The sequence below is a fragment of the Rattus norvegicus genome, chromosome 18, assembly GCF_036323735.1.
Source record: "Rattus norvegicus strain BN/NHsdMcwi chromosome 18, GRCr8, whole genome shotgun sequence".
In the NCBI taxonomy this organism is placed as follows: Eukaryota; Metazoa; Chordata; class Mammalia; order Rodentia; family Muridae; genus Rattus; species Rattus norvegicus.
Genome location: NC_086036.1, coordinates 29,443,250 through 29,470,451, shown reverse-complemented (window position 1 = coordinate 29,470,451; position 27,202 = coordinate 29,443,250). Strand labels below are relative to the sequence as shown.

At 40.7% G+C, this 27,202-nt stretch overlaps 3 protein-coding genes across 3 annotated transcripts; all 3 read right to left on the bottom strand.

Annotated features, from left to right (window-relative positions):
* Positions 1-772: 772 nt before the first annotated feature.
* Positions 773-4,182, bottom strand: Pcdhb16 (protocadherin beta 16). The gene has a single exon (NM_001404916.1). It carries the CDS (start codon positions 3,909-3,911, stop codon positions 1,512-1,514), a length of 2,400 nt encoding a protein of 799 aa, NP_001391845.1. The 5' UTR covers positions 3,912-4,182; the 3' UTR covers positions 773-1,511.
* Positions 4,183-6,728: 2,546 nt separating this feature from the next.
* Positions 6,729-11,682, bottom strand: Pcdhb16l (protocadherin beta 16-like). Its single transcript, NM_001014804.2, has one exon. It carries the CDS (start codon positions 10,997-10,999, stop codon positions 8,597-8,599), a length of 2,403 nt encoding a protein of 800 aa, NP_001014804.1. The 5' UTR covers positions 11,000-11,682; the 3' UTR covers positions 6,729-8,596.
* An 897-nt stretch (positions 11,683-12,579) lies between these two features.
* Pcdhb15 (protocadherin beta 15) lies at positions 12,580-16,118 on the bottom strand. The gene has a single exon (XM_001055818.8). It carries the CDS (start codon positions 15,252-15,254, stop codon positions 12,852-12,854), a length of 2,403 nt encoding a protein of 800 aa, XP_001055818.2. The 5' UTR covers positions 15,255-16,118; the 3' UTR covers positions 12,580-12,851.
* Between the last annotated feature and the right edge of the window lie 11,084 nt (positions 16,119-27,202).

Genomic DNA, 27,202 nt, shown 5'->3' with positions numbered 1-27,202 from the left:
TCGTAGTTCTGGAAACAGGGGTACAGGAACACAGGGAATGTGCAAAAGAAATTTGTCTTACACATTTCTCAGAAAACTTATTCCAGCTCTAACACATTCCCTAAACACAAGCACCCCTTTGCAGCCATAACTGAGCAATCAAGCTGCCCATCTCTGTGCCCAGTATCCCCATGACTGTGACTTATACACCTACTCTGTTTATTATGTAAATAGCATAGCTTCTGGCTTTATAAGACTCCACCTTTCCTTCTATATGTGACCAATTTGGACAGGAACTGTCCCTTATCTCTGGTTGGAAAATCATTCAGTCACTACTATTTATTCAATCAAATAATGTCTAAATGAACTGTAAGGAGGACAAGAAGCAGCCTTTAGCACCTACCATTTGAAAAATCACACTATTTCATTTCTTATGCTTTGAAATTTCTGTTGCTTTCCTTTTATTTGTCTTCTTAAAAGAGTCTTCATCTACAGAGCTAAAGAAAAGCCTTACCTTTGTTTAAATGTCCCTCTTAATAAAACATAATATGATCTATTTATTGTGCCTTAAATACAGACTGGAACTATGACAAACTACTGCACATCTTAACATTATGAAAGCAAAGATATACTGATAAAATGTCTTCCTCAAATTGTTTTATTCAAAGGCCTACAACGTTCTAATTTTCCCACTATAAGCAAGTGACATAGATTAAACCTTAGAATGTGTGTAGGAAAATGATTAGAGAGCCCAAATACCATCTCTGTTGCATAGAAAAATCATACGATCTACTTGAAGATAAATATACACTGTTTATTCAAAAGACTGTGGCTGGATTGTAAGACGTCAAAAGTTTAATGCCTACCTCCTAGTTTTCACGAAGAATTAAAAGAAAAATTGAAAAACTTCTATTTGATGCCTTAGAATGCCAAAATTGCCTTGATTCTCAAAAATTAAGACACATCTACACGATCTCAATATCTTACAATACTACTCTTATTTTTAGGTTAACTAGATACTTGTATTACTTATGACAGAAATAGATTTTTAAATCAAGATATATAAACAAGGAAACAAAACTGTAAAATATTAGCATAGCTTAAGACAACAATTATATATAATAAAATCAAAAGTGGCAATTCAATGAGACTGTCAGTATAGAAAGGAAATACAGAAATACCAACTATTATATATGTAAATAATGCACAATACAGCATTTTAGTAATTCAAGAAGTCTACAAACAGAACACTTACATAAAACAGGGAGAGATAATGAGGAAGAAAAACAAAGTGGTAGAAAAGTTTTAGTGAACACATAAACTGCTGATAAACCCTTTTTGTTTTCTGAGACCTCATGGAAAATTCTGTGCGACAAGTATAAGTAAAGCCAAACTTGTAGCTTTAGACATGACCCTGAAAAAAGATGGGTAAAGTGAACATTAAAATCGTTGCTAGCTAGCTACATGTGAACAGACTTTAGTTAATCAACAAGATGATATTTGGAATTAAATATCTGTAAAGTAGTTTTCTATTAATGATGAAACCCAAAACTATTCTGGAGTGTGGAATTTCCCTCTATTTCTTTCCCAGAGCACTGGTGCAGAGAGCTAGGCAGAACTGGCTTTAAGAAGTTAAATTCGCTGGTCCCAGAAGAATCCCCCATCAGACATACATCATACTGGTAGCTCTGGGACAGGGTCCCCATACCTCTGACATCCACCAGCTGGCCAGGAAAGTGGCCTTGAGGCACAGAATAGGCACTCAGAGAGGCTGCCCTGGCCCTCCTGCAGAGCCTCACCCCCACGAACAGCAGCACAGACAAGAGGAAGAGAGAAGACACAGATGCCAAAGCTATGACCAGGTAGAGTGTTAGCGCATCTTCTTCTTGTGCAGGGTCGTGCGCCACCTCTGGCAGAGGCAGGTAGGGCTGAGAGAAGGCATCCACCACTAGCACGTGCAGAGTAACACTGGCAGAGCGTGGAGGATCTCCATTGTCCTTGACCAACAGCAGCAGCTTGTGCTTGGGTGCGTCGCGCTCGCTCAGCAGCCTGGAGGTGCGTACCTCGCCATTGTGCGCCCATACGTTGAACAGCCCGGGCTCCGTGGCCTTGAGCAGCTGGAATGACAGCCAGGCATTCTGGCCAGAGTCGCGGTCCACAGCTACCACCTTGGTAACCAGGTATCCAGGCTCTGCCGCCCTGGGCAGCAGCTCAGTGAAGGGTGCAGAGGCGTTTTGCAGCGGGTAGAGCACGAAGGGCGCATTGTCATTGTCGTCCAACACCACCACGTGCACCAGAGCCTGGCTGCTGAGCGCGGGCGAGCCTTGGTCTGTGGCGCCCACATGGAACTCGAAGCCCTGCAGAGCCTCATAGTCTAGCGCCCTGAGCGCGAACAGCTGCCCGTTGTCTACATTGATGGAGATGAGGGAGTCGAGGGCCAGCTGTGGGTCTTGGGGCGGTAGCAGCGAGTAGGTGATGTGGGCATTGGATCCTGAGTCTGAGTCTGTGGCGCTGATGGTGCCTATGTGCAGGGCGGGGCTGTTGTTCTCGCGGACAAACATGGTGTAGGAGGTTTGGGTGAAGGAGGGGGCATTGTCGTTGATGTCTGCCACCTGCACTGTTATGGTGTGTTGGGTGGTGAGCCTGGGTATGCCCAGGTCAGTGACTGTGATGGTGATGTTCAATTGCTCTCTTTCTTCCCTGTCAAGTGCTCCCTTGGTTACTAAAGTGTAAAAGTTCTTTCCTGAAGATTTTAGAAGAAAGGGCAGGTCTTCCTCGATGGATGCAATCACTTTTCCGTTGTTCCCAGAGTCAGGATCTCTAACACTGAAAACAGCCACTACCTCATCGGGGGAATTTTCTGGGACTGGGTTGGTTAGCGCAGATAGCATCACTTCTGGGGCATTGTCATTCACGTCCACCACCTGCAGTAACAGAGTGCATTTTCCTGAGAGACCTCCCCCGTCCGTGGCCTTGATAACCACTTCATACGAAGGAATAGTTTCAAAATTCACCTCTTTTCGTAGGCGAATTTCCCCGGTTACAGGGTTTACCTCGAATGTTTTGCTAATATCTTCTGAGGGTTGCGAAAGTGCGTACAAGACTTTCCCATAGTCTCCACTGTCTAAGTCATTGGCTGAGACTGTGAGTACCAGAGAGCCGGTTGGACTGTTCTCGGGAGTTTGCACTTGGTATGTTGGCTGCTGAAACTCGGGTGCATTATCGTTGGTGTCCACTACTTCAATGAGGACCTGTGTCGTCCCAGACCGGGGAGGAGAGCCACCATCCAAAGCTGTCAGCGTTAACCTCAGCTCAGGTTCCTCCTCTCGATCCAGTTCTTTCTCCAGCACCAGCTCTGGGTACTTCCTGCCATCACTGCGGTTGCGGGTTACAACCAGGAAATGAGAGTTTGAGCTGAGCCTATAGGTCTGGATATTGTTGATATCTACGTCTGAGTCCAGAGCATTGTTTAAAGGGAATGTATTTCCCCGAGCACTGTTTTCTGGTATCCTCAGTATCATTTCTCTTTCACTGAACACTGGAGAATAGTCGTTTATGTCCGTCACCCTCAGTTCAGCCTGAAATATCTCTAAAGGGTTTTCCATTAACACTTGGAAATGCAGAACACAAGGCTCAATGGGGCCACACAGCTCCTCTCGGTCCAGTCTCTCATTTATGAGCAAATCTCCAGATTGAACGTTGAGCTGCAAATGCTCTTTGTTTTCCTGGGAAATGATCCGAGCCCTCCGGCTGGATATCTCTGCCAGCTCCACCCCCAGATCTTTCCCAAGATTTGCCACAAAGGAGCCCCTCTCTGTTTCTTCCTCTATGAAATAGGGACCCAGTTCTGCCCCTGCCCCAGACACACTCAGCAAAACAAAGAAAGCCAGGACTTGCCTTTGTCTCAGATTGCGCATCCATGCAGCCTCCATGGCTCTTTCCTCAGCTTCGCAGTAGCTTCGCAAATGCCCAGGATCCTGGCAGCACTATCTCACAGTCCAGAACGTCACAATCAAGCCTCCCAATAGAATATTTAAGGTTTCACACTCGCCTGTGCTTTGGCTGAAAAAGGCACACCTTTTGCTTCTAGGCGGTGAGAAACTGGCCCCGACAGGGGAATTACAGAAGCAATTTCTATGCCCTGTCTTCTTAACCTGCAGCGCCACCGTGCGGTCTCATGGAGCCTTACATTTTCAGATTTTAAAGCAAAATTCTCCAAGACGTGGACTAAACTATGTAACATGGCTCACTGGCTTCTTTTTCTAAATTGCTTTCATGCGTATGGACAAAACACTGAGGTGTTGTATGAAAATAAGAACAAAAATAAATTATCACTCATGGTGTTGAGTAGGTAATGCTGCCTATGTGTCAATAACCAAATTAGATAGAATTTTCAACATTTAACCTGAGAACACAAATCGAGGGGTAAAAAATATCTCAAAAATAAAATCGGGATAGTTTTGCACGCACATATTTTTCACCATATACACTACAGAGTAACAAATGACTAGACAGTGTGAAATTTCAACTGGCGAATCCTACCGAACATAGACATGATTTATTAAAGTACGAGTGGATTGTTTCTTCTCTTCAACATCCAAAGGGGAAAAATGTAGGTTTTCCCAATGTTCAACTTCCAGAAACTTACTTCACAAATAGACATGTATAGACCTGGATTGATCCTTATATTTGGCATGAATAATGTCCGTGTTTTGGGATATAACATATACATTGGGATATAATATATCCATTTAAAAGTATACGGTTTAGAGCCTTTTGCTATATAAACAATGTGATGTGCCCATCATCCAGGTCAGCATATATCTTACACCAAAGAAGAACCTTGCATCCTTTAACTCTTATTTTCCCTTTCCCTTATGCAGAGCCTACAAGAGTGATCAGTCTCTTTTTCTGGTGTCTACAGACTTCTCTATTGTGAGCTTCCATGACTAGAGTGACAGAATGTATGGACTTCCATGGTTAGCTTTCTTCCCTCAGCCTGACATTCCTATGGTTCATCACATTCTAGCATGTGTCAGATTTCACTACTTCTTCTGGTTGATGCAGGCTCATATTTATTTGGACATTTAGAATATTTCTACCTTTTGCTCTTCTGAATATTATTTCTATGAAGATTTATGTACATATTTTATGTGAACATATTTTTATTTCTCTAGGAGCTGAATTGCTTACTGTATGATAGCTCTATGTTTGCCCACTCGAAAATCTGGCAGTCTGTCTGTCTTAAAAAAAAATGGCTGCAGCATTTTATACTTCGTCAGCTGTGTGTCATGGTTTCAGTATTATGACATCCTCCCCAAATCTGATTTTTTTTGGTTCCAGCCATCCTAGTAGGCTTGAGTGTCTTGTTGTGATGTTGCTTTGTGTTTCCCTGATGAGGGTGTTGTATTGTTTTTTTTTTTTTTCGTGTGCATATTAGCCACCGGTATATCTTGTTTGGAAAATAATCTATTCTGGTTTTTGCTTATTTTTAACTGGATCGTTCATCTTTTAATAACTTAGTTGTGAGAGTTTGAAGAATAGATCTAGATTTTAAAATCTATTTTAAAACAGTTTAGATTCTATATTGAATTTGGATTGAAATTGGATCATCTTTGTATTTTTGTTTATTCGTTTATATAATTTGAATTGAGTTGGAGTGGAAATCCGCTGTGGGCAGGACAGAAAGTTCAGTGGTAGAGCACAGTTAGATGTATGTATGTATGTATGTATGTATGTATGTATGTATGTATGTATGCATGTATGAAGCTCGGGGTTTGAACTCGAGTAGCACGCAGACACTGATGCCCTTTTCAATTCATAGTTTTTGGTAATGGCTCTACAAGTTTGTTAACTGGATTCCTTAAGTCGATGAGGCCTAAACTCTTGCTATCATAATTTTTATGTGCCTCCACTTGACAGTAGGTGGTGTTGATAGGCAGAAAATAGTCACTCAAATATGCCATAGAATCTCTAATTATATTATCTAATCAGCAAGAAAAACCATTGCAAACTTGATTAACTTAAAGATTCTTTGAATAGGAGATTATCCTTCATTGTCTAAGTAGGACATCTATCAAATCTGGATAAAGGACTTTTATTCAAAGAACATTTTCAGTCGGGGTCAGAGGGAGATGGTTATAGAAGCAATGCTCAGGGCTGTGAAGTTGAAGGGCAGTGCACCATGTGATGTGGGCAGCATCTAGATGATGGAAAAGACGAAACAGGTTCTATAAGGTCTCTGGAACACAGACTCCTGGTGTTAGCTCAATTAGACACTTTTTAGGCTTTTTATTTACAAAACTATGAGATAACACACTTTATTGTTTTAAGAAATTTCTTGTGAATTTTCTGACAGCAATAGAAAAACAAAATAGGACATAAATATGGATTGTTGTGTTGAAACACCAAAGACTAATAGCTTCTATATGAATAGTATTATTATTTTAGGTGCTAAAGAATTTCTCATTCAGTTCTGCTGAGTCATTTTTTTAAAAGCCAGGTATGGCTCTCTGATGTTTTATAGCATTATTTAAATGAAGGCATCAATGGGCATTGTTTTGCTAAAGATATAAGGTTAACTGTAACATAAGTAATTTGAAACATCAATTTCTACAGAATTTTAAGAATCTCTCAGTTATTTAAATTTGAAAATTCATCCAGAACATTGTTTTGTAATTTCTTTAAAATTAGTTTTTTGCTAAACCTCTAGAAAGCAATTTCTTTCAAACACACACACAATGCTGAGGTGAGCATAAAATATTAAATTTAATAATGGGCTCACTGTATATAAAGAATATAATAAGTAGGAGTTTAAAGATAATGACTGACGAGACAGATACAAAGTTCAATAAACACAAAAACAGAGTAATTCTGCTGCTCACATAGGACAGCTTGCTTCTGCAATAATGCATGTGACTCACTGAGTACACACGGGAATGTAATCAGGCTGATTTCTTCGTCATGAAGAGCAGTTGTATTGTGACCCAATTTTAATTAGCTTGTTGATTTTTGTGAGCATTTTGTTTTTTTCCTAAGCAGTGTGGTCACTGCTATAGAAAGAAATACAAACTATGAGCTAATGATCACATTTACACATGGTCATTTTATTCATGGAATGGGACGAATGGATTTATCTCCACAGGAAAATAATGCTACCAGGGTATGCCTGCCAGTCTAGCATATTACTAAGCACTGGGTCATTAGAATCAGGTAGCTTGGATTGTATCTCAGACTTTTCCTTTTGTTGCCCAGAATCATGACCAGTTAGTCAATGTTTCCAAAGAGCTCTCTGGCTAGTCTAGATAATTAAGCAACGAAGGTAGACATCAACTTCTGACCTCAACATACAGAGGCACCAGGGCATCTGCAAGCACGCATGCACCAACAGGCATGCATACACAACACATACAAACACACAAATAGATTCCATAGCGTAAGAACTGACCATAATATAAAAGCTAATATAATGTCACAGTACTTCCTTTATTTCTGAATTTAAAAAAAAGGTTTAGAAATTGGCAACACAGGGACTAATATGACAACTCTTGAGTTGCTAGGGACCATCTCTGCTACTTTAGCCCATCACTCCTATCCAGAGCCAACATGGGTACTTGTGTGTTCACTCTACCATGAACATCCCAGGAAGAACATAGCGTGAACAAAGGGCGAAATCCCTTTCCAGTTGAGACATTTCCATTTACAAGTGTTCTTGGGAGTTTGCGGTGGTAGATACAGAGATACAGTCCTTACTTGGCATGCATGGGCCCCCAAGTTTATCCTCAACTGAAGAGCTGTGCAAGGTACCACATTTTACACATCACCATAAGCTAGCCCTATGCCCTGCTCTATTTGCCAAAAAAGACAGTGAAAGTGTATTCCTTTAACTAAGCACACGACTGGCAAGAAACAAATGTGGAATGATAGAAAGAAGGGAAAAAATAAATATTGGCTGATGCAGTTTCTCTGACTGACAGATATTTAACAGAAGTGAAAACTCAGTGTTACTGCCATGCTCTTTCAACTTACCAGGTAAATAAAGGACAGCTTTCTGAAACCTCAACACCAACCAAAAACAAGCAAGCAAACAAACAAACAAAGTAGGAAGCAGTTTAAAATAGTGATACAAAAACTAGCAGGCTAATGAGGAGCCATGTGGCTATGAAAGGCTTTAAAAAACCATCAACAAAGACAGTCCAGTAGAAGCCAAACAAAACAAAAGGCAGACCCCCAGTACACCCTTCTTTCTCCTATCTGATTAGACCTCATTGTGTTTGAGCATTGCTATGTAGTGTGTAGTCAGTGGTTAACAAAGAGCGAGAGAACACATACTGAATTGCATCTGATTGGGTTAAACTGATTTCCCATTTTTTTCTCTTGTACATTCCCAAGCCACCTCAGAACAAAGGTTTATACATTAGTGACAAATTAGAAAAACAGGATTAGAACATTTCATCTTGCAGTCTGAAGAAAAGCTGAGATACTGCTCTAAAACCATGGACAGAATATCCTGAAAACAAGTTTTAAGCATTCTTTAAAAGTTCACATAATGGGTAAAGCAAGAAAAGTAGTTTCAGTTTATGACAAAATCTATTACACATGATGGAAAGCAGTTATTTTAACTGAATACCATTCCCCAGTCATTCCTAGAGTTGGGATTTTCTCCTATTTCTGGTCGAAGAGAATGGTCTTGAAAATTAGGTAAAATTGGTTTCAGAAATTTGAACTCACCAGTCCCAGTGTCTCCTGTAAGACACACCTCATATTGGTAGCTCTGAGACAGGGTCCCTGCGCCACTGACATCCACCAGGTGGCCAGGAAAGTGGCCCTCAGGCACAGAGCAGACACCAAGAGAGACCCCCCTGGCTCTTCTGCACATCCTTACCCCTATAAACAGTAGCACAGACACTAGGAAGAGCAAAGACACAGAGGCCAAGGCAATGACCAGGTACAATGTGAGCTCACTGTCCTCTTGTGCAGGATCACGCTCTACCTCTGGCAGAGGCAGGTACGGCTGAGAGAAGCTATCCACCAGCACTACATGCAGCGTGACTGTGGAAGAGCGTGGAGGCTCTCCATTGTCCTTGACCACGAGGAGCAGCCTGTGCTTGGGCACATCACGCTCGCTCAGCAGCCTGGTGGTGCGCACCTCGCCATTGTGCGCCCACACACTGAATAGCCCGGGCTCTGTGGCCTTGAGCAGCTGGAATGACAGCCAGGCATTCTGGCCAGAGTCGCAATCCACAGCTACCACCTTGGTGACCAGGTATCCGGGCTCTGCTGCCCTGGGCAGCAGCTCGGTGTAGGGTGCAGAGGCATTTTGCAGCGGGTAGAGCACGAAGGGTGTATTGTCATTATCGTCCAGCACCACCACGCGCACCAGAGCCTGGCTGTTGAGCGCGGGCGAGCCTCCGTCTGTGGCACACACGCGGAACTCGAAGGTCTGAAGGGCTTCGTAGTCTAATGCCCTGAGCGCGAACAGCTGCCCATTGTCAGCATTGATGGAGATGAGCGAGTCGAGGGCCAGCTGCGGTTCTTGGGGAGGCAGCAGTGAGTAGGTGATGTGGGCATTGGAGCCTGAGTCTGAGTCTGTGGCACTGATGGTGCCTATGTGCAGGGCGGGGCTGTCGTTCTCACGGACGAACATGGTGTAGGAGGTTTGGGTGAAGATGGGGGCGTTGTCGTTGACATCAGAAACCTGCACGGTGAAGTTGACTTGTGTCTTCAGGATGGGATTCCCCATGTCTGCAACAGTGATGGTGATGTTGTATTCTGCTACAGCCTCTCTGTCCAGCGGTTTTTGTGATAATAGGGTATAAAAGTTCTCCCCAGAAGGCTTTAGAAAGAAGGGCAGATCATCCTGAATGGAACAACTTATTTTCCCATTTTCTCCTGAATCTAGATCGGAAACGCTAAAAACTGCCACCATAGTTTCTGGTAAATTCTCAAGGATGGAATTGGTAAATGCAGACAGGGTAATCTCTGGAGCGTGATCATTCACATCCACGACTTGGGTCAGAATCGTGCACTTTCCAGAAAAGGTCCCAGCATCTCTTGCTTCAATATTGATCTCATAGGACTGAGTCTTTTCAAAATCAAGGTGTTCTTTCAATCGCACTTCCCCTGTCAAGGGGTGGATTGAAAATGTTTTGCTAATATCATTTGAAACCTGGAAAAGTGAATAGGAGATCTCTCCGTTGACTCCAATGTCCTTATCTGTAGCAGAGACAGTAATGATCAGAAAGCCGATTGGACTATCCTCAGGGATCTGCACCCTATAAAAAAGCTGCTCAAATTGAGGAGCATTATCGTTGATGTCCAGGACTTCAACGTGGACTTCCGTGGTTCCAGACCTAGGTGGAGAGCCACCATCCTGAGCTGTGAGGGTTAACCTGAGCTCGGCCTCCTCCTCTCTATCCAGTACTCGGTCTAGTATCAGTTCAGGGTATTTCTTGCCATCACTGCGTTTCCGAGTAAGCACTCGAAAATAGGAATTGGAACTGACCAGATAGCTGTCAATACCGTTTTGGCCCACATCCATGTCCTGAGCGTTCTTCAGAGGAAAGGTAGCTCCAGGAAGACTGCTTTCTGATATCTTTAGCGTGATTTCTTTGTCCAGGAATTCTGGAGAGTGGTCATTTATATCTGTGACTTCTAGCTCAGCCTGAAAAATATCCAAGGGATTGTCTAGCAACACTTGAAAGCTTAGCAGGCATGGCTCTGTGTGCCCACACAGTTCTTCCCTGTCCACTTTCTCATTTAACAGCAAATCCCCTGTCTCCTGATCCAACTGCAAATCTAGTTTGTTGCCTTTAGAAATGACCTTAGCTCCTCTCCTGGAGATTTCCAGCTGCCCAAGACCTAGGTCTTTTACTAAATTGGTTACAAAGGACCTACCCTCCTTTTCCTCCACCACAGAATAGCGTCTCAGTTCCCCTGCAGTCGTTAGAGAGAAGCCTAAAAGGAGAAAGGAAAAAAGAACTTGCCTTTGTCTGCAAATGAGCTTCCTGCTGGCCTCCATTGTTCTTGGTGGTACAGCGTCCTGGAGGATGTTTCAGTCGAACTATAAACTCCCCTGCTGTCTGGCACTGTAGTTATCTCACTAGATTCCTGAAAATTCTTTCAGTCCTTTTCTGAGGACTGAGACCTCCTTTCAGAAGCATCCAGTCCAGGCTCCTCTGGGCTTCCGGGGCTTCTGCAGTTTTTCCCCCCTATTACTGGATCCCCGACTGCCTTCTAGGTTTTACTTCCTTATCCTGCAGCGCCCCCTTGTGTTCTCACAGTATCGTAACATTTTGTGTAATAAAAATGGATGTAGAAAACCTAAAGCTACCTTTATCTGGCAGTGGGCAAGACAAAAGTCACACTACCTCTCTCATTGCTGTGCCTTCTTGGGCAGACAACTGCCTGAAGGCCACACAAGGGAAATGTCATTGCTGGAGAGTTTTTATAATGCTTATGGAGTTTGGGGCAAAAGATACACATTTAAATAACAACCTGGAAGGAAGAATACATGCATGAAATACATACACATGTGCACCTGTATGTTTCTAGTAACAGAAGATTTGGAAAATTATATACTTTTAGTGTGATGAACCACAGAAAGAGTACCTGTGAATTTTGGGCAAATTAGTTAACCTCTTTGCCTTAGATTCCTCATCTCCAGATGAGATAATAGTGCTTAGGTCCTAGAACTGTTGTGAATCCCCCCCCCCCATTTTACAAATGAGAAAAAGGAGTTTCTGGAGGGAGAGTAACCCAAAAATATACGGAAAGTTGATGTTAAGAACTTCTTATTTCTTCCCCCTTCTTCTCCCCATCTCCTCCCTTGGATCCTCAGACAGGTAGCCTTGGCTATCATAGAACTCTTTTGTAGACCAGGCTGCTTTCAAATTCACAGAGATTTCCCCCTGTATCTGCCTCCCAAGTACTAGGATTAAAGGTGTGTTTTACCATGCACACCACTCAACTTTTGTAGACCCTAAGGTTTAGTTAAGTGAGAGCTTTAATAGTAGTTGGGTAATAAATCCCCCAAGGAGGGATAGTCAGTTTATAAGGAAATAAAACTACAAGGTAAGAGGAGCATTGCTAGTTCTGAACACAGGAGAGGCTGATGAGCAATGCGAGTATGCCACATGATATCTAGCAAGAGAAAACAGCATAATGTTGTTGCCAAGTCACCTGTCTGGAGATGGACAGAACAATGGACCTCCCACATGTCAAGCCAGAAAAACAAACAGAAACAGTTAGGAGATGCTCTGCCAGTTAATAACTGTGGATCTGTGAACTTCTACTTGGTCATTATTGAGATACCTCTGCCCATTGACTTCCGAAATAAAGAAGGCAATAGGCTGATGCCTGTAGTGGCAGCACATTGAAAGTCTGGGGCAGGAAGATCAAAAGTTCAAGGCCACCCTGAACATGGACACAAAGAGACCATGTCCCAAAAAGTGATGAAATTATGTATGATGCATTACTAAAGAAACTTAAAAATCTACATAATATGACCTCTCAAAATGTAGGATATATATATATATATATGTAATTTCAGTAGACACAAAACATAATTATAAATGAAAAATTTAGACAATGGAAAACAAGTTTAGATCATCTCTACCAAGATTTGTTGTTTAATAGATTGCAATTCAACAAATACTTAAAAAAACAAAGAGAAATTAAATTAAATTGGATATATCACACAACACATGCATTTCATACTTTAAAGAAAAGGTTCTTGAGAATAATAATGGTATTCTTTTTTTGTCCTAAATTAGTTAACTTCAAGATGTTAGATGTTAACATTACATCATTCTTTACACAACAAGGGCATAGTTTAAATTAGAACTTCATCTATGGGCAGAAGGGTATAGTTTTTAATCTATTTCTCTCCCTGTGCTTTCAGTTAGATAGTTAGGGGCAATTGAATTTAGGAACTTAAATTCACTGGTTATCGCTGACCCTCCAGTAAGAGACACCTCATACTGGTAGTTGTGGGACAGGGTTCCTGCACCGCTGACATCCACCACGTGGCCAGGAAAGTGTTCCTCAGGCACAAAGCAGACACCTAGAGAGGCCGCCCTGGCCCTCCTGCAGATTCTCACTCCAATGAACAGCAGCACAGACACCAGGAAGAGAGAAGACACAGACGCCAAGGCAATGACCAGGTAGAGTGTCAGCGCATCTTCTTCTTGTGCAGGGTCGTGCGCCATCTCTGGCAGAGGCAGGTAGGGCTGAGAGAAGCCATCCACCAGCAACACATGCAGGGTGACACTGGCAGAGCGTGGAGGTTCTCCATTGTCCTTGACTACCAGCAGCAGCTTGTGCTTGGGCACATCGCGCTCGCCTAGCATCCTGGTGGTGCGCACCTCGCCATTGTGCGACCACACACTAAACAACCCGGGTTCCGTAGCCTTAAGCAATTGGAACGACAGCCAGGCATTCTGGCCAGAATCTCGGTCAACTGCCACCACCTTGGTGACCAGGTATCCAGGCTCTGCTGCCCTGGGCAACAGCTCTGTGCAGGGTGTAGAGGCGTTCTGCAGTGGGTAGAGCACGAAGGGCGCATTGTCATTGTCGTCCAGCACCACTACACGCACCAGAGCCTGGCTGCTGAGCGCGGGAGAGCCTTGGTCTTCTGCGCCCACGTGGAACTCAAAGGCTTGTAGGTCCTCAAAGTCTAGCGCCCTAATAGCAAACAGCTGCCCGTTGTCAGCATTGATGGAGATGAGCGAGTCGAGGGCCAGCTGCGGGTCGTGGGGCGGCAGCAGTGAGTAGGTGATGTGGGCATTGGAGCCTGAGTCTGAGTCTGTGGCGCTGATGGTGCCTATGTGCAGGGCGGGGCTGTTGTTTTCTCTGACAAACATGGTGTAGGAGGTTTGGGTAAAGGTGGGGGCGTTGTCGTTGATGTCAGAAACCTGCACTGTTATGGTGTGCTGGGTTGTGAGCCTGGGTGTGCCCAGGTCGGAGACTGTGATGGTGATGTTGTATTCAGTGTAGGCTTCTCTATCTAAAGGCTTTTCTGTTACCAGAGTATAGAAATTCTCCACAGATGGCTTCAGGACGAAAGGGAGATCATGTGCAACGGAGCACATGGTTTTCCCATTGTTCCCTGAATCTCTGTCTCTAATTCTAAAAACAGCAACAACCGCCTCTGGTGAATTTTCAGGAATTGGGCTATTAAGTGACGACAAGAGAAACTCAGGTGGGTTATCATTTACGTCCATTACCTCTACAACCACAGTACATTTCCCAGAAAGTCCACCACCATCTCTGGCCTGAATAGTTATCGAATAAGTTTGAATTGCCTCGTAATTGAGTTCGCGTTTAAGATAAAGATTGCCAGATGTAGAATTGATTTGAAACGTTTGGAGAATTCTTTCAGTGGCATAAGAAAATGTGTAGGTTATTTGACCATTACTTCCTGTGTCTAAGTCCCTAGCAGACACAGCGACAACCAAGGAGCCAACCGGGGTGTCTTCAGGTGACTGAACTTTGTAAAGTGACTGCACAAATTGAGGGGAGTTGTCATTTATGTCCAACACCAAGATTCGCACCAAGGCTGTCCCAGATCTAGGTGGAGAGCCACCATCCAAGGCTGTGAGAGTTAAAGTGAATTCTGGTATTTCTTCTCGGTCCAGCATTTTATCCAGTACCAGTTCAGGAAAGATAGTCCCCTCCCCGCCATCATTCACGTGAATGTGGAAATAATCATTGGGGCTTATGGTGTAGTTACTCAGGCTGTTCGTTCCCACATCGGAATCCTGTGCCCTCTCTAAGAAAAACGTCGCCCCTGGCGTGGTACTTTCTGATATTTTCAAGTGTATTTCTTTGTCTAGAAATACTGGAGAATTATCATTTATATCTTTGACATGTAATGCAGCACGATAAATCTGAAATGGTCTTTCCAACAGCAATTGGAAAGTCAGCACACAGGGCTCTGTGGGGCCACACAGTTCCTCTCGGTCCAGCTTCTCATTAAGAATTAGCTCTCCAGTAAGAGGACTGAGCAGTAAAAACCGTGTGTTCTGGTCTGAAACAATTCTAGCTTCCCGGGCTGACAGTTCCCCCAGCCCCAACCCCAAATCCTTTGCTAGATTGGCTAAGAAAGTGCCTCTCTCAGTTTCCTCTGCCACAGAGTACTGAAGCTGTTCGGCGCTAGCCCAGGACGCTCCAAGAAATACATAAAGAAACAGCACTTGCCTTTTCTTCACAGCTTGCTCCAATCTGGACTCCATTCTTTCCAAGACTTTCAAAATAAAACCCAAAATTCCTTCCATTTGGCCTCAAACAGCTCCCTGGAATGCCTGCAGCTGGAATCCTTAGGAATGACTTGGACACTAGCAATTCCTGTGAAAAGAGAGAGGTGCCTTCTCCCCGGGCTTGCTACCGCTAGCTAGCTATATCATTTCCTATGGCTTTGTCGGAAGTCTGGAATATCCTTTGTGCATCCCTTCCCCTCCCCGTTCCTTCCCTTTCCTCTCTTTAGCCTGCAGCGCCACCTTGCGTTTTGCGAGTGCTATTCTTTCTCAAGAATAGAACAGACCTTTTATCTTGGATTAAAAGCATTCCGCACAAGGGTTTACATTTAACTCGGATTCCCTACTAAAATTTAAGACAATCTGAAAACCTCTTGCTTCAAAAGTTGATAGTAAAGACTATAAAAGAGAATCAAGCCTCCACCAAAAAGTCAAATATTGTGTTATTTCTAAGTCACTAAACAATAATAATACAAAACTAGGTTTTTTTCTTCAGTTTCTTGTGAATGGACAATTCTTCCACTTTAAAAGTCTTCACTCTTCTATAAGACTTCATGCTCCATAATTTTCACACTTAAGCAGCCCTAAGTACTATATATTGGTATTAATGGCCAAGATCTCTAATACCCAGTGAATGCTCTAGTATTGCCAGTAAAAGTAGGTCAGACTTGTATTTGTGGATGTGCTTCTATATTTCATCTTTATGGTTTTTTCCATCAAGAATGCTTTCTTTTTTCCCATCAAGAATGCTTTCTTTTATTTTACAAAAATGTTTTTTTAAACATTTGTTTAAATCATCCACGAGTTATTTAGCTTATTAATTCTTGAGTCTTTAATATAAATTAAACTTATCCATGATGGATTAATTTCGATGCACAAGTAGACTTAATATGTCAATCTGCTTTTAGGTTTCTCTTTATGTTTATGTTTAACTTAAATGGTTTGCATAGTTGGTTGCCATCATAGCCTCATAGGATGGAGAGGAAGCCTTCCATCTTCTTTTAAAGAACAGGACAGATGGAGTATATTGTTTTCTTCTACATGCTTAATTTTCCTTTTAGATTTCCCAAATCTGGTGCTTTCATTAGTTGTAGATCTTCATCTTGTCCATTCTGTCCTGGACTATAAGTCTGCTCAGAATTCTTTAAGAACCTTTTATTTAATGAAAGCTATTTTCTACTTTCCAAATTTTTTGCATTATTTATGTTTTCCTATTATTGTCAGTGATGTCTCCTTTTCTATCTACCTCCTGCTTGGAATGAGGCTTGTAAGAACTGCAGGTTATTGACAGTTTTAACATCTGTGCTCTTCCCAAATAAAATGTAACCTTCATCTCAATACAACAACAACAAACCCGTGAACACCAAAAGACATAAAATACAGTGAGCCTGCCTTCCTCTCACCTTCTCTGTTTCTTAGTTACTGTCTCTGTCACTGACTTTTAAAATATGTCAGCCTCAGACATTATCAACTGGGTCCTCTGTAAGCAGGGTTATATTTGAAGTCCTTTATGTCTCTTTTCATTTGCAATGTGTTAGGAAAATTGTTGTGTAATAATTATGCTTCCCACCCTCATTTTTGACATTAATAATTGCCTTGCTTTTTCATTTTCTTTATCAATAATAGTTATCCATATCTTTTCATGATTCCAGTTACCTCCCAATACAATTCCACACATTACTGTGTCTTTCAAGATACTAGTTCCCCTTTCAATGGCATGGTTGGTTTCTACATCAGCTGTCACATGGCTCTGCTGTCACATGGCTCTGCTGTCACATGGCTTGGCTGTCACATGGCTCTGCTGTCACATGGCTGTCACATGGCTGTCACACAACTGTCACATGACTGTCATCTTGGAACTTCTCATTATTGCCATCTATGGGATTCTCTGACTTTTATTCTAGTTAAATTTCCAAGTTGTAGAATATTTTTGTACTTTCTGTTTTTCTGTTTACTCATTGGCTTTAAGAAATGACTGAAAAGATGATGCAGTGTCATGGGACTCACGGGTAAGTATTCTGCAGTATGCCAATCCCTCTTGTCACAAAGATTCAGACTAGAGCCCTGTTGTTTGCTCTACTCGAGACACGGTTGTCATCCTGAAGTCATCACACAGATATTTGTTTCACATTTCCCCTATTTTCTATGTTCCCTTTTTTGTTTTTTTTTCCTGTCTGGGTTGCTTTTTTTGTTTCATAGGCATCATACTGCAGTTTCTAGAAAAGGATTATGAAAGGTAAGTTTTGTTACAATCTTTGAAAATTTATTTTTGAGTGCATGTGGTGTTTGTATTTATATGCACTTGTGCACATGGATAGATGATCTCTCTCTCTCTCTCTCTCTCTCTCTCTCTCTGTCTGTCTCTCTCTGTGTATGTGTGTGTGCGCACGCGCGTGCACGTGTGCATGTGTCTGGTTGATACAAGAATCCTCACTGATTTTCTTTTTAATTTATTTTTCTCTCATATATTACACCCACCCTCACCCCAGTTTCCCCTTTCTTCTCTCCTCCCAGTCCCTTACCCTCACATCCCTTCTCTCCCAGATCCACTGTTCCTTCCTCTTTAGAAAAGGGCAGGACTCGAAGGGATATCAATAGAACATGACATTTCAAGTAATAATAAGATGGGGCACATTCCCTTACATTAAGGTTGGACGAGACAACCCAGTTGGATGAAAAGGGTTTCAAAGCAGGCAAAGAAGTCAGAGACAGTGCTCTATCCCACTGTTAGTAGTAACCCCACAAGAACACCAAGCTATACAACCATAACAGGTAAGCAGAAGACCTAGGTCAGACCCATACAGGCCCCATGATGGTTGTTTCCAGTCTTTGTAAGTCCCTAGGAGCCCTGCTTAGCTGATTTTGTGGGCTATTTTCATGTGTTACTTTTTAAAGATTTCTTTATTTTAGGGATATGTAGATGTGCTTGAGTGTATGTATGTGCAGGAGCTTGTGAGGGTGATCATAAGAGAAGGACAGACCCCCCTGGGACTGTAGTTACAAGGTTTTCTGAGCCACTATATAGGTGCTGTGAACTAAACCTGAGTCCTCTGTCAGAGCAGTTAGTGCTCTTAACTACTGAACCAATCTCTTCAGCCACGTCCCTTAACTATTTTGAGACAGGCTCTACCAGCGAGAGGCTTACTACTTACTGCTTCAGTGAGAACTGGGACTCTTAACTCAGGTCCTCCTGCTTGCCCAGCAGGCATTTTACTGACTCAGCCATCTCCCGAGTCTCTTTGTTGCTATCTGTTTTGTTTGTTGTTTTGAGACAAGGACTCAGTATTTAGCTGAGGCTGACCTTGAACTTACAGAGAACCACGTGTCTCTGCCTCTAGAGAGGCATTAAAGTTGCTAGGATTAAAGACCTGTACCACCATGCCTTGCTGTTGCTGTCCTTGTTGTGATTTTAAATGTATTAAAATATCTTCATTTTCCCAGTAAACTAGGTTAGTATTGTGACTATAATGTTTTTAGGTTGAAAATAATTTTCCTTCAGAATTAAGTTTTGTCAATGGGCTAGCTACTTGAACCACTGTAGTTGCTATGGAATAGGAACCTAATCATTTTCTTATCATCAATATACGACATATTTTACTTACTGCTCTAGAATTTTATCATTATTCCAACCATTTAGAAATCAAATAGTCTAGTGTTCTTGGCCTGAGTTTATATTTCATCCATTGTACTGGAGAAGTGACGGGCTACTTAACTTAGAAGGCCAGTTTCGTTCAGATTGTACTTTCAGTTATTCCACCAAGTCCTCTATTTCACTGATTCCTCCCTTTGCTCTTTTGCACAATTCTTTTAATTTCATTGTTGCACTTCAGTATGACTTCTCTCATTTTCCTATTTTATTTTTTATTGCCAATAAAAAGTATTTTTCAATATTTTCTGAGGGATATTTTTGGTTTTCTTGAAAGAGGTTCTCACTATGTTGTGCTGTCTGGCATAGAACTCTGTATGTAGACCAAGACTAACCTTGAATTCCAGAGATCCACCAACCTGTGTTTCCTAAGTGATGAAACTAAAGTTCTATGCCAGCACACCTGGCTTTTTTTGAAGTATCTTCTTAACTTTACTGTTAAACCCCTCTATTTTGATTTTCATTTATTGTGTTCATGTTTTCCAAGAGCTCTTCCATTGTTATTGGTTAAACACAATGACTTTCTTCCATCTCATGATAATAGGATTTGCTTCCAAATGTTTCTCTTTGCAATGGTCTAGCTTTTCTCAAGAGGTCTTTTGCATTGTTTTTTATTGGATATTTTATGTATTTACCCTCTCCTGTCCCCCTCCCCCCATCCTGCTTCTATGAAAATTCTCCCACTCCCACCTCAAAACCCTGGCATTCCTCTACAATGGGGAAACGAGCCTTCAAAGGACCTCAAGGGTTTCTCCTCCCATTGATGCCAGACAATGTCATCTTCTGCTACATATGTGCTGAGAGCCATGCACTCCTCCATGTGTACTCACTGGTTGGGAGTTTAGTCCCTGGGAGTTCTGGGAGGTGGGTCGGTGGGTGGATATTGTTGTTCTTCCTCTGGGGTTACAAACCCCTTCAGCTCCTTCAGTCCTTTCTCTAACTCATCCATTGGGGTCCCTGTGTCCCATGGTAAGCTGCAAGCATCCTCATCTGTATCACTAGGGTTCTGAAAGAGCCTTTCAGGAGACAATCGGGTTCCTGTCAGCAAGCACTTCTTGGCATCAGCAATAGTGACTGGGTTTGATGGCTGCATATGAGATGGATTCCCAGTTGGAGCAGTCCCTGGATGACCTTCCTTCAGTCCCTGCTCCACTCTTTGATCCTGTATTACTTTCCATGAGTATTTTGTTTATCCTTCTAAGAAGGACTGAAGATCCCACATTTCGGTCTCCCTTCTTCTTCTCTCTACTGTTTCTTGGGTATTCCGAGTTTTTGGGTAATATCCAAGTGATTGCATACCATGTGTGTTCTTTTGTGACTGGGTTACCCCACCTAGGATGATATTTTCTAGTTCATTACATTTGCCTAAGAATTCTATGTAGTCATTGTTTTTAATAGCTGAGTAGTATTCCATTGTGTAAATGTACCACATTTTCTGTATCAGTTCCTCTGTTGAAGGGCATCTGGGTTATTTCCAGTTTCTGGCTATTATAAATAAGGATGCTACAAACATAGTGGAGCATATGTTCTTGTTATGTATTGGAGAATCTTTTGAGTATATGCCCAGGAGTGGTATAGCTGGGTCCTCAGGTAGTACTACGTCCAATTTTCTGAGGAACCTCCAGACTGATTTCCAGAGTAGTTGTACCAGCTTGCAATCCCACCAAAAAATAGAGGAGTGTTCCTATTTCTCCACATCCTTGCCAGCATCTACTGTCACCTGAGTTTTTTATTTTAACCATTCTGACAGGTGTGAGGTGGAATCTCAGTGTTGTTTTGATTTGCATTTCCCTGATGACAAAGGATGTTGAACATTTCTTTAGGTACTTCTCAGCCATTCGATATTCCTCAATTGAGAATTCTTTGTTTAGGTCTGCACCCCATTTTTAGTAGAGTTATTTGATTATATGGAGTCGAACTACTTGTGTTCTTTATATATATTAGATATTAGCCCTCTATCTGATTGTAAGATTGGTAAAAATATTTTCCCAATCTGTTGGTTGTTGTTTTTGTTTTATTGACAGTGTCCTTTACAGAAGTTTTGCAGTTTTATGAGATCCCATTTGTCGATTCTTGATCTTAGAACATAAGTCATTGGTGTTCTGTTCAGGAAATTTTCCCGTGTCCATGTGTTTCAGGATCTTCCACACTTTTTCTTCTATTACTTTGAGTGTATCTACTTTTATGTGGAGTTCTTTTATCCACTTGGATTAAGTTTTGTACAAGGTAATAAGAATGGGTCAATTTGCATTTCTCTACATGCTATCCTCCAGTTGAACCAGCGCCATTTGTTGAAAATGCTTTTTCCCATTGTATGGTTTTAGCTTCTTTGTCAAAGATCAAGTAACCATAGGTGTGTGGGTTCATTTCTGGGTCTTCAATTCTGTTCCATTGATCTACCTGCTTGTCTCTGTGCCAATATCATACAGTTTTTTTTAAAAATTGGGTTTCCGTTGGGGATTTAGCTCAGTGGTAGAGCGCTTGCCTAGCAAGCACAAGGCCCTGCCTGGGTTTGGTCCCCAGCTCCGGAAAAAAAATTTAAAAATTGGGGTTCCTCTCTAATACTGCTTGAGGTCATGGATGGTGATTCTCCAGAAGTCCTTTTATTGTTGAGAATAGTTTTTGCTATCCTGAGTTTTTCGTTATTCCAAATAAATTTGAGAATTGCTCTTTCTAATCTATGAAGAATTGAGTTGGAATTTTCATGAAGATTGTATTGAATCTATAGATTGCTTTGGTCAGTTTTACTATATTAATCCTGCTGATCCATGAGCATGGGAGATCTTTCCATCTTCTGAGATCTTCTTTGATTTCTTTCTTCACAGACGTGAAGTTCTTGACATACAGATCTTTCACTTCCTTGGTTAGAGTCACACTGAGGTATTTTATGTTATTTATGACTATTGCGAATGGTGTCATTTCCTAATTTCTTTCTCAGCCTGTTTATCCTTTGAGTAGAGGAAGGCTACTGATTCTTTTGAGTTAATTTTATATCCAGACATTTTGCTGAAGTTGTTTATCAGCTTAGTAGTTCTCTGGTAGAACTTTTGGGGTTACTTAAGTATACTATCATATTATCTGCAAGAGTGATATTCTGAGTTTTTCTTTTCCAATTTGTATTTCTTTTTTTGATCTCCTTTTTTTCCCATGATTGCCCTGCCTAAGACTCTGAGTACTATATTGAATAAGGGAGAGTGGGCAGCTCTATCTAGTCCCTGATTTTATTTGGATTGCTTCAAGTTTCTCTCCATTTACTTTGATGTCAGCTTCTGGTTTGCTGTATACTGTTTTCACTATGTTTAGGCATGAATCTTGAATTCTAGATCTTCTAAGACTTTTATCATGAAGGGATGTTGAATTTTGTTAAATGGTTTCTCAGCTTCTAATGAGATGATCATGTGTTTTTTTTCTTTGAGTTTGTTTACATAGTGGATTACATTTATAGATTTCCATATATTGAATCATCCCTGCATTCCTGGGATGAAACCTACTTGATCATGATGGATGATCATTTTGATGTGTTCTTGGATTCTGTTTGTAATAATTTTATTGAGTATTTTTGTGTCAATACTGATAAGGGACATTGGTCTAAAGTTCTCTTTCTTTGTAGGGTTTTTGTATTGTTTATTTTTAAGCATAATTGTAGTTTCATAGAAGGAATTGGGTAGTGTTTCTTCTGTTTCTATTCTGTGGAATTGTTTGGAGAGTATTGACAATAGAAGATCTGATACAATTCTTTACTAAACCCATCAGGTCATGGGCTTTTATTGGGAGACTTTTAATGACTTGTTTCTATTTCTTTAGATGTTATAGGTGTGTTTAGATGGTTTATCTAATCCTGATTTTTGGTATCTTGTATCTGTCTAGTAAATTGCCCATTTCATTGAGATTTTCCAGTTTTGTTGAATATAAGCTTTTATAGTAGGATCTGATTTTTTTGAATTTCCTCAGATTCTGTAGTTATGTCTCCCTTTTCACTTCTGATTTTGTTACTTTGGATACTCTCTCCATGACCTCTGGTTAGTCTGGCTAAGGGTTTCTCTATCTTGTTGATTTTCTCAAAGAACCAGCTCCTGGTTTTGTTGATTCTTTGTGTAGTTCTTTTTGTTTGTACTTGGTTGATTTCATCTCTGAGTTTGATTAATTCTTGCCTTCTACTCTTCTTGGGTATATTTGCTTCTCTTTGTTCTAGAGCTTTCAGGTATGCTGTAAATCTATTAGCGTATGCTCTCTCCAGTTTCTTTTTGGAGGCAGTCAGAGCTATGAGTATTCTTTTTAGCAGTGCTTTCACTATGTCCCATAATTTTGGGTATGTTGTGCCTTCATTTTCATTCAATTCTAAAAGGTCTTTAATTTCTTTCTTTATTTCTTCCTTGACCTAGTTGTCATTGAGTGGAACATTGTTTAGCTTCCATATGTCTGTGGGCTTCAGTTTTCTTTTGTTGTTGTTATTGAAGATCTGCCTTAATCCATGGTGATCTGATAGGGTGCATGGGATTATTTCTTGTATCTATTGAGGCCAGTTTTGTGACTGATTATATGGTCAGTTTTGGAGAAGGTACCATGAAGTGCTGAGAGGAAGAAATATTCTTTTATTTTGGGATGAAATGGTCTATAGAAACTGTTAAATCCATTTGGTTTATAACTTCTGTTAGTTTCACTGTGTCTCTGTTTAGTTTCTGTTTCTTTGATCTCTCCATTGATGAGAGTTGGGTGTTGAAGTTTCCCACTATTATTGGGTGTGGTGGAATGTATGCTTTGAGATTTAGTAAAGTTTCTTTTGTGAATGTGATTTCCTTTGCATTTGAAGCATAGATGTTCACATTTTTCCTTTGATGATCATGAAGTGTCCTTCCTTATCTTTTTTCATAACTTTTCATTGAAAACATATTTTATTCAATATTAGAATAGCTACTCTTTGGACCATTTGCTTGAAAATATTTTCCAGCCTTTTACTCTTAGGTAGTGTCTGTCTTTGTCACTGAGGCATGTTTCTTGTATGTAGCAAATTGCTAGATCCTATTGATGTATCCAGTCAGTTAGTTTTTATTGGGGAATTGAGTCCATTGATGTTAAGAGATATTAAGTAACGGTGATTGTTCCTTTCTGTTATTTTTGCTCTTAGAGTTGGAATTATGCTTGTTTAGCTATCTTCTTTAGGGCTTCTTGAAAGATGACTTTCTTGCTTTTTCTAGGCTGTAGTTTCCCTCCCTGCGTTGGACTTTTCCATCTACTATCTTTGTAGGGCTGGATTTATGGAAAGATATTGTGTAAATTTGTTTTTTTCATGGAATATCTTTGATTCTCCATCTATGTCAATTGAGAATTTTGCTGGATATAGTAGCCTGGGCTGGCATTGTGTTTCTTAGGTTCTGTATGACATCAGTCCAGGATCTTCTAGATTTCATAGTCTCTGGTGAGAAGTCTGGTTAATTCTGATAGGTCTGCCTTCATGTATTACTTGACCTTTTTCCCTTACCACTTTTATTATTCTTTCTTTGTTTTGTGCATTTGGTGTTTTGACTATTATGCGACGGGAGGAACTTCTTTTCTGGTCCAATCTATTTGAAGTTCTGTAGGCTTCTTACATGTTCATGGGCATCTCTTTCTCTATGTTAGAGAAGTTTTCTTGTATAATTTTGTTGAAGATATTTACTGGCCCTTTAAGTTGGGAATCTTTGCTCTCTTCTATACCTATTCTCCATAGGTTTGGTCTTCTCATTGTGTCCTGGATTTCCTTGATGTTTTGGGTTAGGAATTTTTTGCTTTTTGTATTTTCTTTGCCTATTATGTTAATGTTTTCTATGGAATCTTCTGTCCCTGAGATTCTCCCTTCAATCTCTTGTATTATGTTGGTGATACTTGATTCCTAATCTCCTTCCTAGGTTTTCTATCGCCAGGGCTGCCTCTCTTTGTGATTTCTTCATTGTTTCTGTGTCCATTTTTAGATCCTGCATGGTTCTGTTAAATTCTTTCACATGTTTGGTTGTGTTTTTTGTAACTCTTTTAAGGGATCTTTGTGTTTCCTCTTTAAGGGCTTCCACTTGTTACCTGTGTTGTCTTGTATTTCTTTAAGGGAGTTATTTATATTCTTCTTAAAGTCCTCTATCATCATCATGAGATGTGATTTAAATCCAAATCTTGCTTTTCTGGTGTGTTGGGATATCTAGTACTTGCTGTTATGCGAGAACTTGGTTCTGATGATGCCAAGTACTGTTTGTTCTTGCTTAGGTTCTTGTGCTTGCCTCTCACCACCTGGTTATCTTTGGTGTTAATTGGTCTTGCTGTCTCTGAATGGAACTTGTCCCTCCTATAGTCCTGTGAACCTGTGATCTTAGGAGTGAGAACACTACTGTGAGACCAGCTCTCTCCTGGCAGGCTTTAGGCCTGGAGGGCTATGGAACAACCTTGACTTCTTTTTTTTTTTAATTTGAAAAATTTATTTTTCCAAGTGCAAGTGTTTGACTTCAGGACTTCATCCATGTTTGCTACCACTGAGCCACATCCCCAGCCCAAGTGTTTTAATTAAATCAACTTAAAAGATTAAAGAGCAGAGTGATAATCCTGAGTAGATTGAGAGTGATTGCTTTTACTGCCATAGTAAGATGAACCAGAAGCATTCCAGTGATGGAAGTCACTCTTTTCCTATTTATTTTAATTTTCTGTCCATCTTTACTCTTTTCATTCTTATGTACTTTTTGGTCATTGATGGTCTATATTTTTATTTTATTATTATGTTCAACTTATTTCTTTTTTGGAGGATAGAATTTTGAGAAAGAGGTCGAGTTGCTTTGTATGTAGCCGAGGCTCATCCTGCCTCCACCTTTGAGCACTTGAATGAGAGGCTTGAGCTACCGTGACATGAACTTCCTGTTTTCTACCCCATTCCCCCTAAAAGTACAGAGTGAAAAATGTAAAGGATTGGGTAGGACTAGAGGAGTGGAGATTTTCATTGAAGAATGCTATGTTTATATTATATTTCAGTATCAAATTAGTATCACTTAACTCTTTCACAGCTCAAAGGCTTATAGTTAGTTCTCTTATCATATGTTCTACACAATTCTGTGTAACTCTCCCCACAGCAGTCATTCAAGGACCCATCATGTGACTGTGGTAGAGTGTCTATATTGAGTTACTCTAAGTGGGAAGATACACCATAAATGTGGTTGTCTTATTCCCTGGGCTGTGTTCCCAGATTGAATAAAAATGAGAAAGGTGACCAGAAGCATCCACCTCTGTCTTCTCTGTGACTGTGACCTTCATGCTCTGATTGCTGTGACTTCTCCACCATGATGGACTCTACTCACAGACAGAACCAAACCATTGTTTCTTTAAGTTGCTTTTGTCAGTTAGTTTGTTGTAACAATGAGAAAAATAATGACTACCTTTCCCATTGTGCTTGTATGTCCTTAAAGTGAAAGATACCCAAGATTCTTTGTCGGTGACAAAGCAGGTAATCCTTGGTTTTTTTACCTTTTTACTGTGGTTTCTTTACCCACAGTATTTCTACCTTGGCGATCTCTAATTCCACTTTTCTGTAGGCAGCACCATTTCGTTCTTTTTGGCTAACTAATACTAATATATGCATACATAACATGTTTTCTTTATCTGTTCATCTATTGACTGGCACTGCTGTGTAGTTGTTTTCTCCAAGTTGAAATATTTGACTTATAAGATTCAGGAAGGTCGTGAAAGTTTTAAAATTTGCTCAGGAAGTTACAAAATTCCCAGTGGCCCTCCCCAAGAATATATAAGCAAAAGAAAAATTGCAAGGAGATAGAAAAATCCTCTTGAGTCAAACTTCTTGCAAGTTGAGGAAGGAGCTTGAGTGATTTATCTTTTAGGAGTCATCACCAACTTTTGAGGAGTTTGGTTCTGGAACTCCATTAAGCTTACTGGTTCTCTTAAGTAGAGTTTGATAGAATTGTTTCTTTAGTCAGGCATTGAGTTTCTTTCTGGAGAGAGTAGAAATTAGTTCCCATCTCTCCAGGAAAAATCATACAGCAAATTCCTGGAATAATAAATATTACGTTATTTTAAAAGCATAATATATGAGTTTTGTTTTTCTCTCTTAAAAGCAAAGTCTGAAAAATAGCTCTTGGATATCTTTGGGATCTATTATTATTCCATTATTGATTTGACAACTTCAGGATATCTTTTTAGAACAGGATAGCTGCCTAATAACCAGCTTCTACATCTTTGCTCATAGCAGTAACTAAAGGGAAACAAGTCCACCTCTTCTTTAAAAATTAAACATTCCTGAACATGCCATGGCCATAACTTAGTTGTTAAACAGCAATCAACTGTGGGAAAAGTTAGGAAG

Bases quoted from the DNA above. Each gene is read 5' to 3' on its own strand.
- Pcdhb15 (XM_001055818.8), bottom strand. From the start codon at position 15,254: ATGGAAGGAATTTTGGGTTTTATTTTGAAAGTCTTGGAAAGAATGGAG.
- Pcdhb16l (NM_001014804.2), bottom strand. From the start codon at position 10,999: ATGGAGGCCAGCAGGAAGCTCATTTGCAGACAAAGGCAAGTTCTTTTT.
- Pcdhb16 (NM_001404916.1), bottom strand. From the start codon at position 3,911: ATGGAGGCTGCATGGATGCGCAATCTGAGACAAAGGCAAGTCCTGGCT.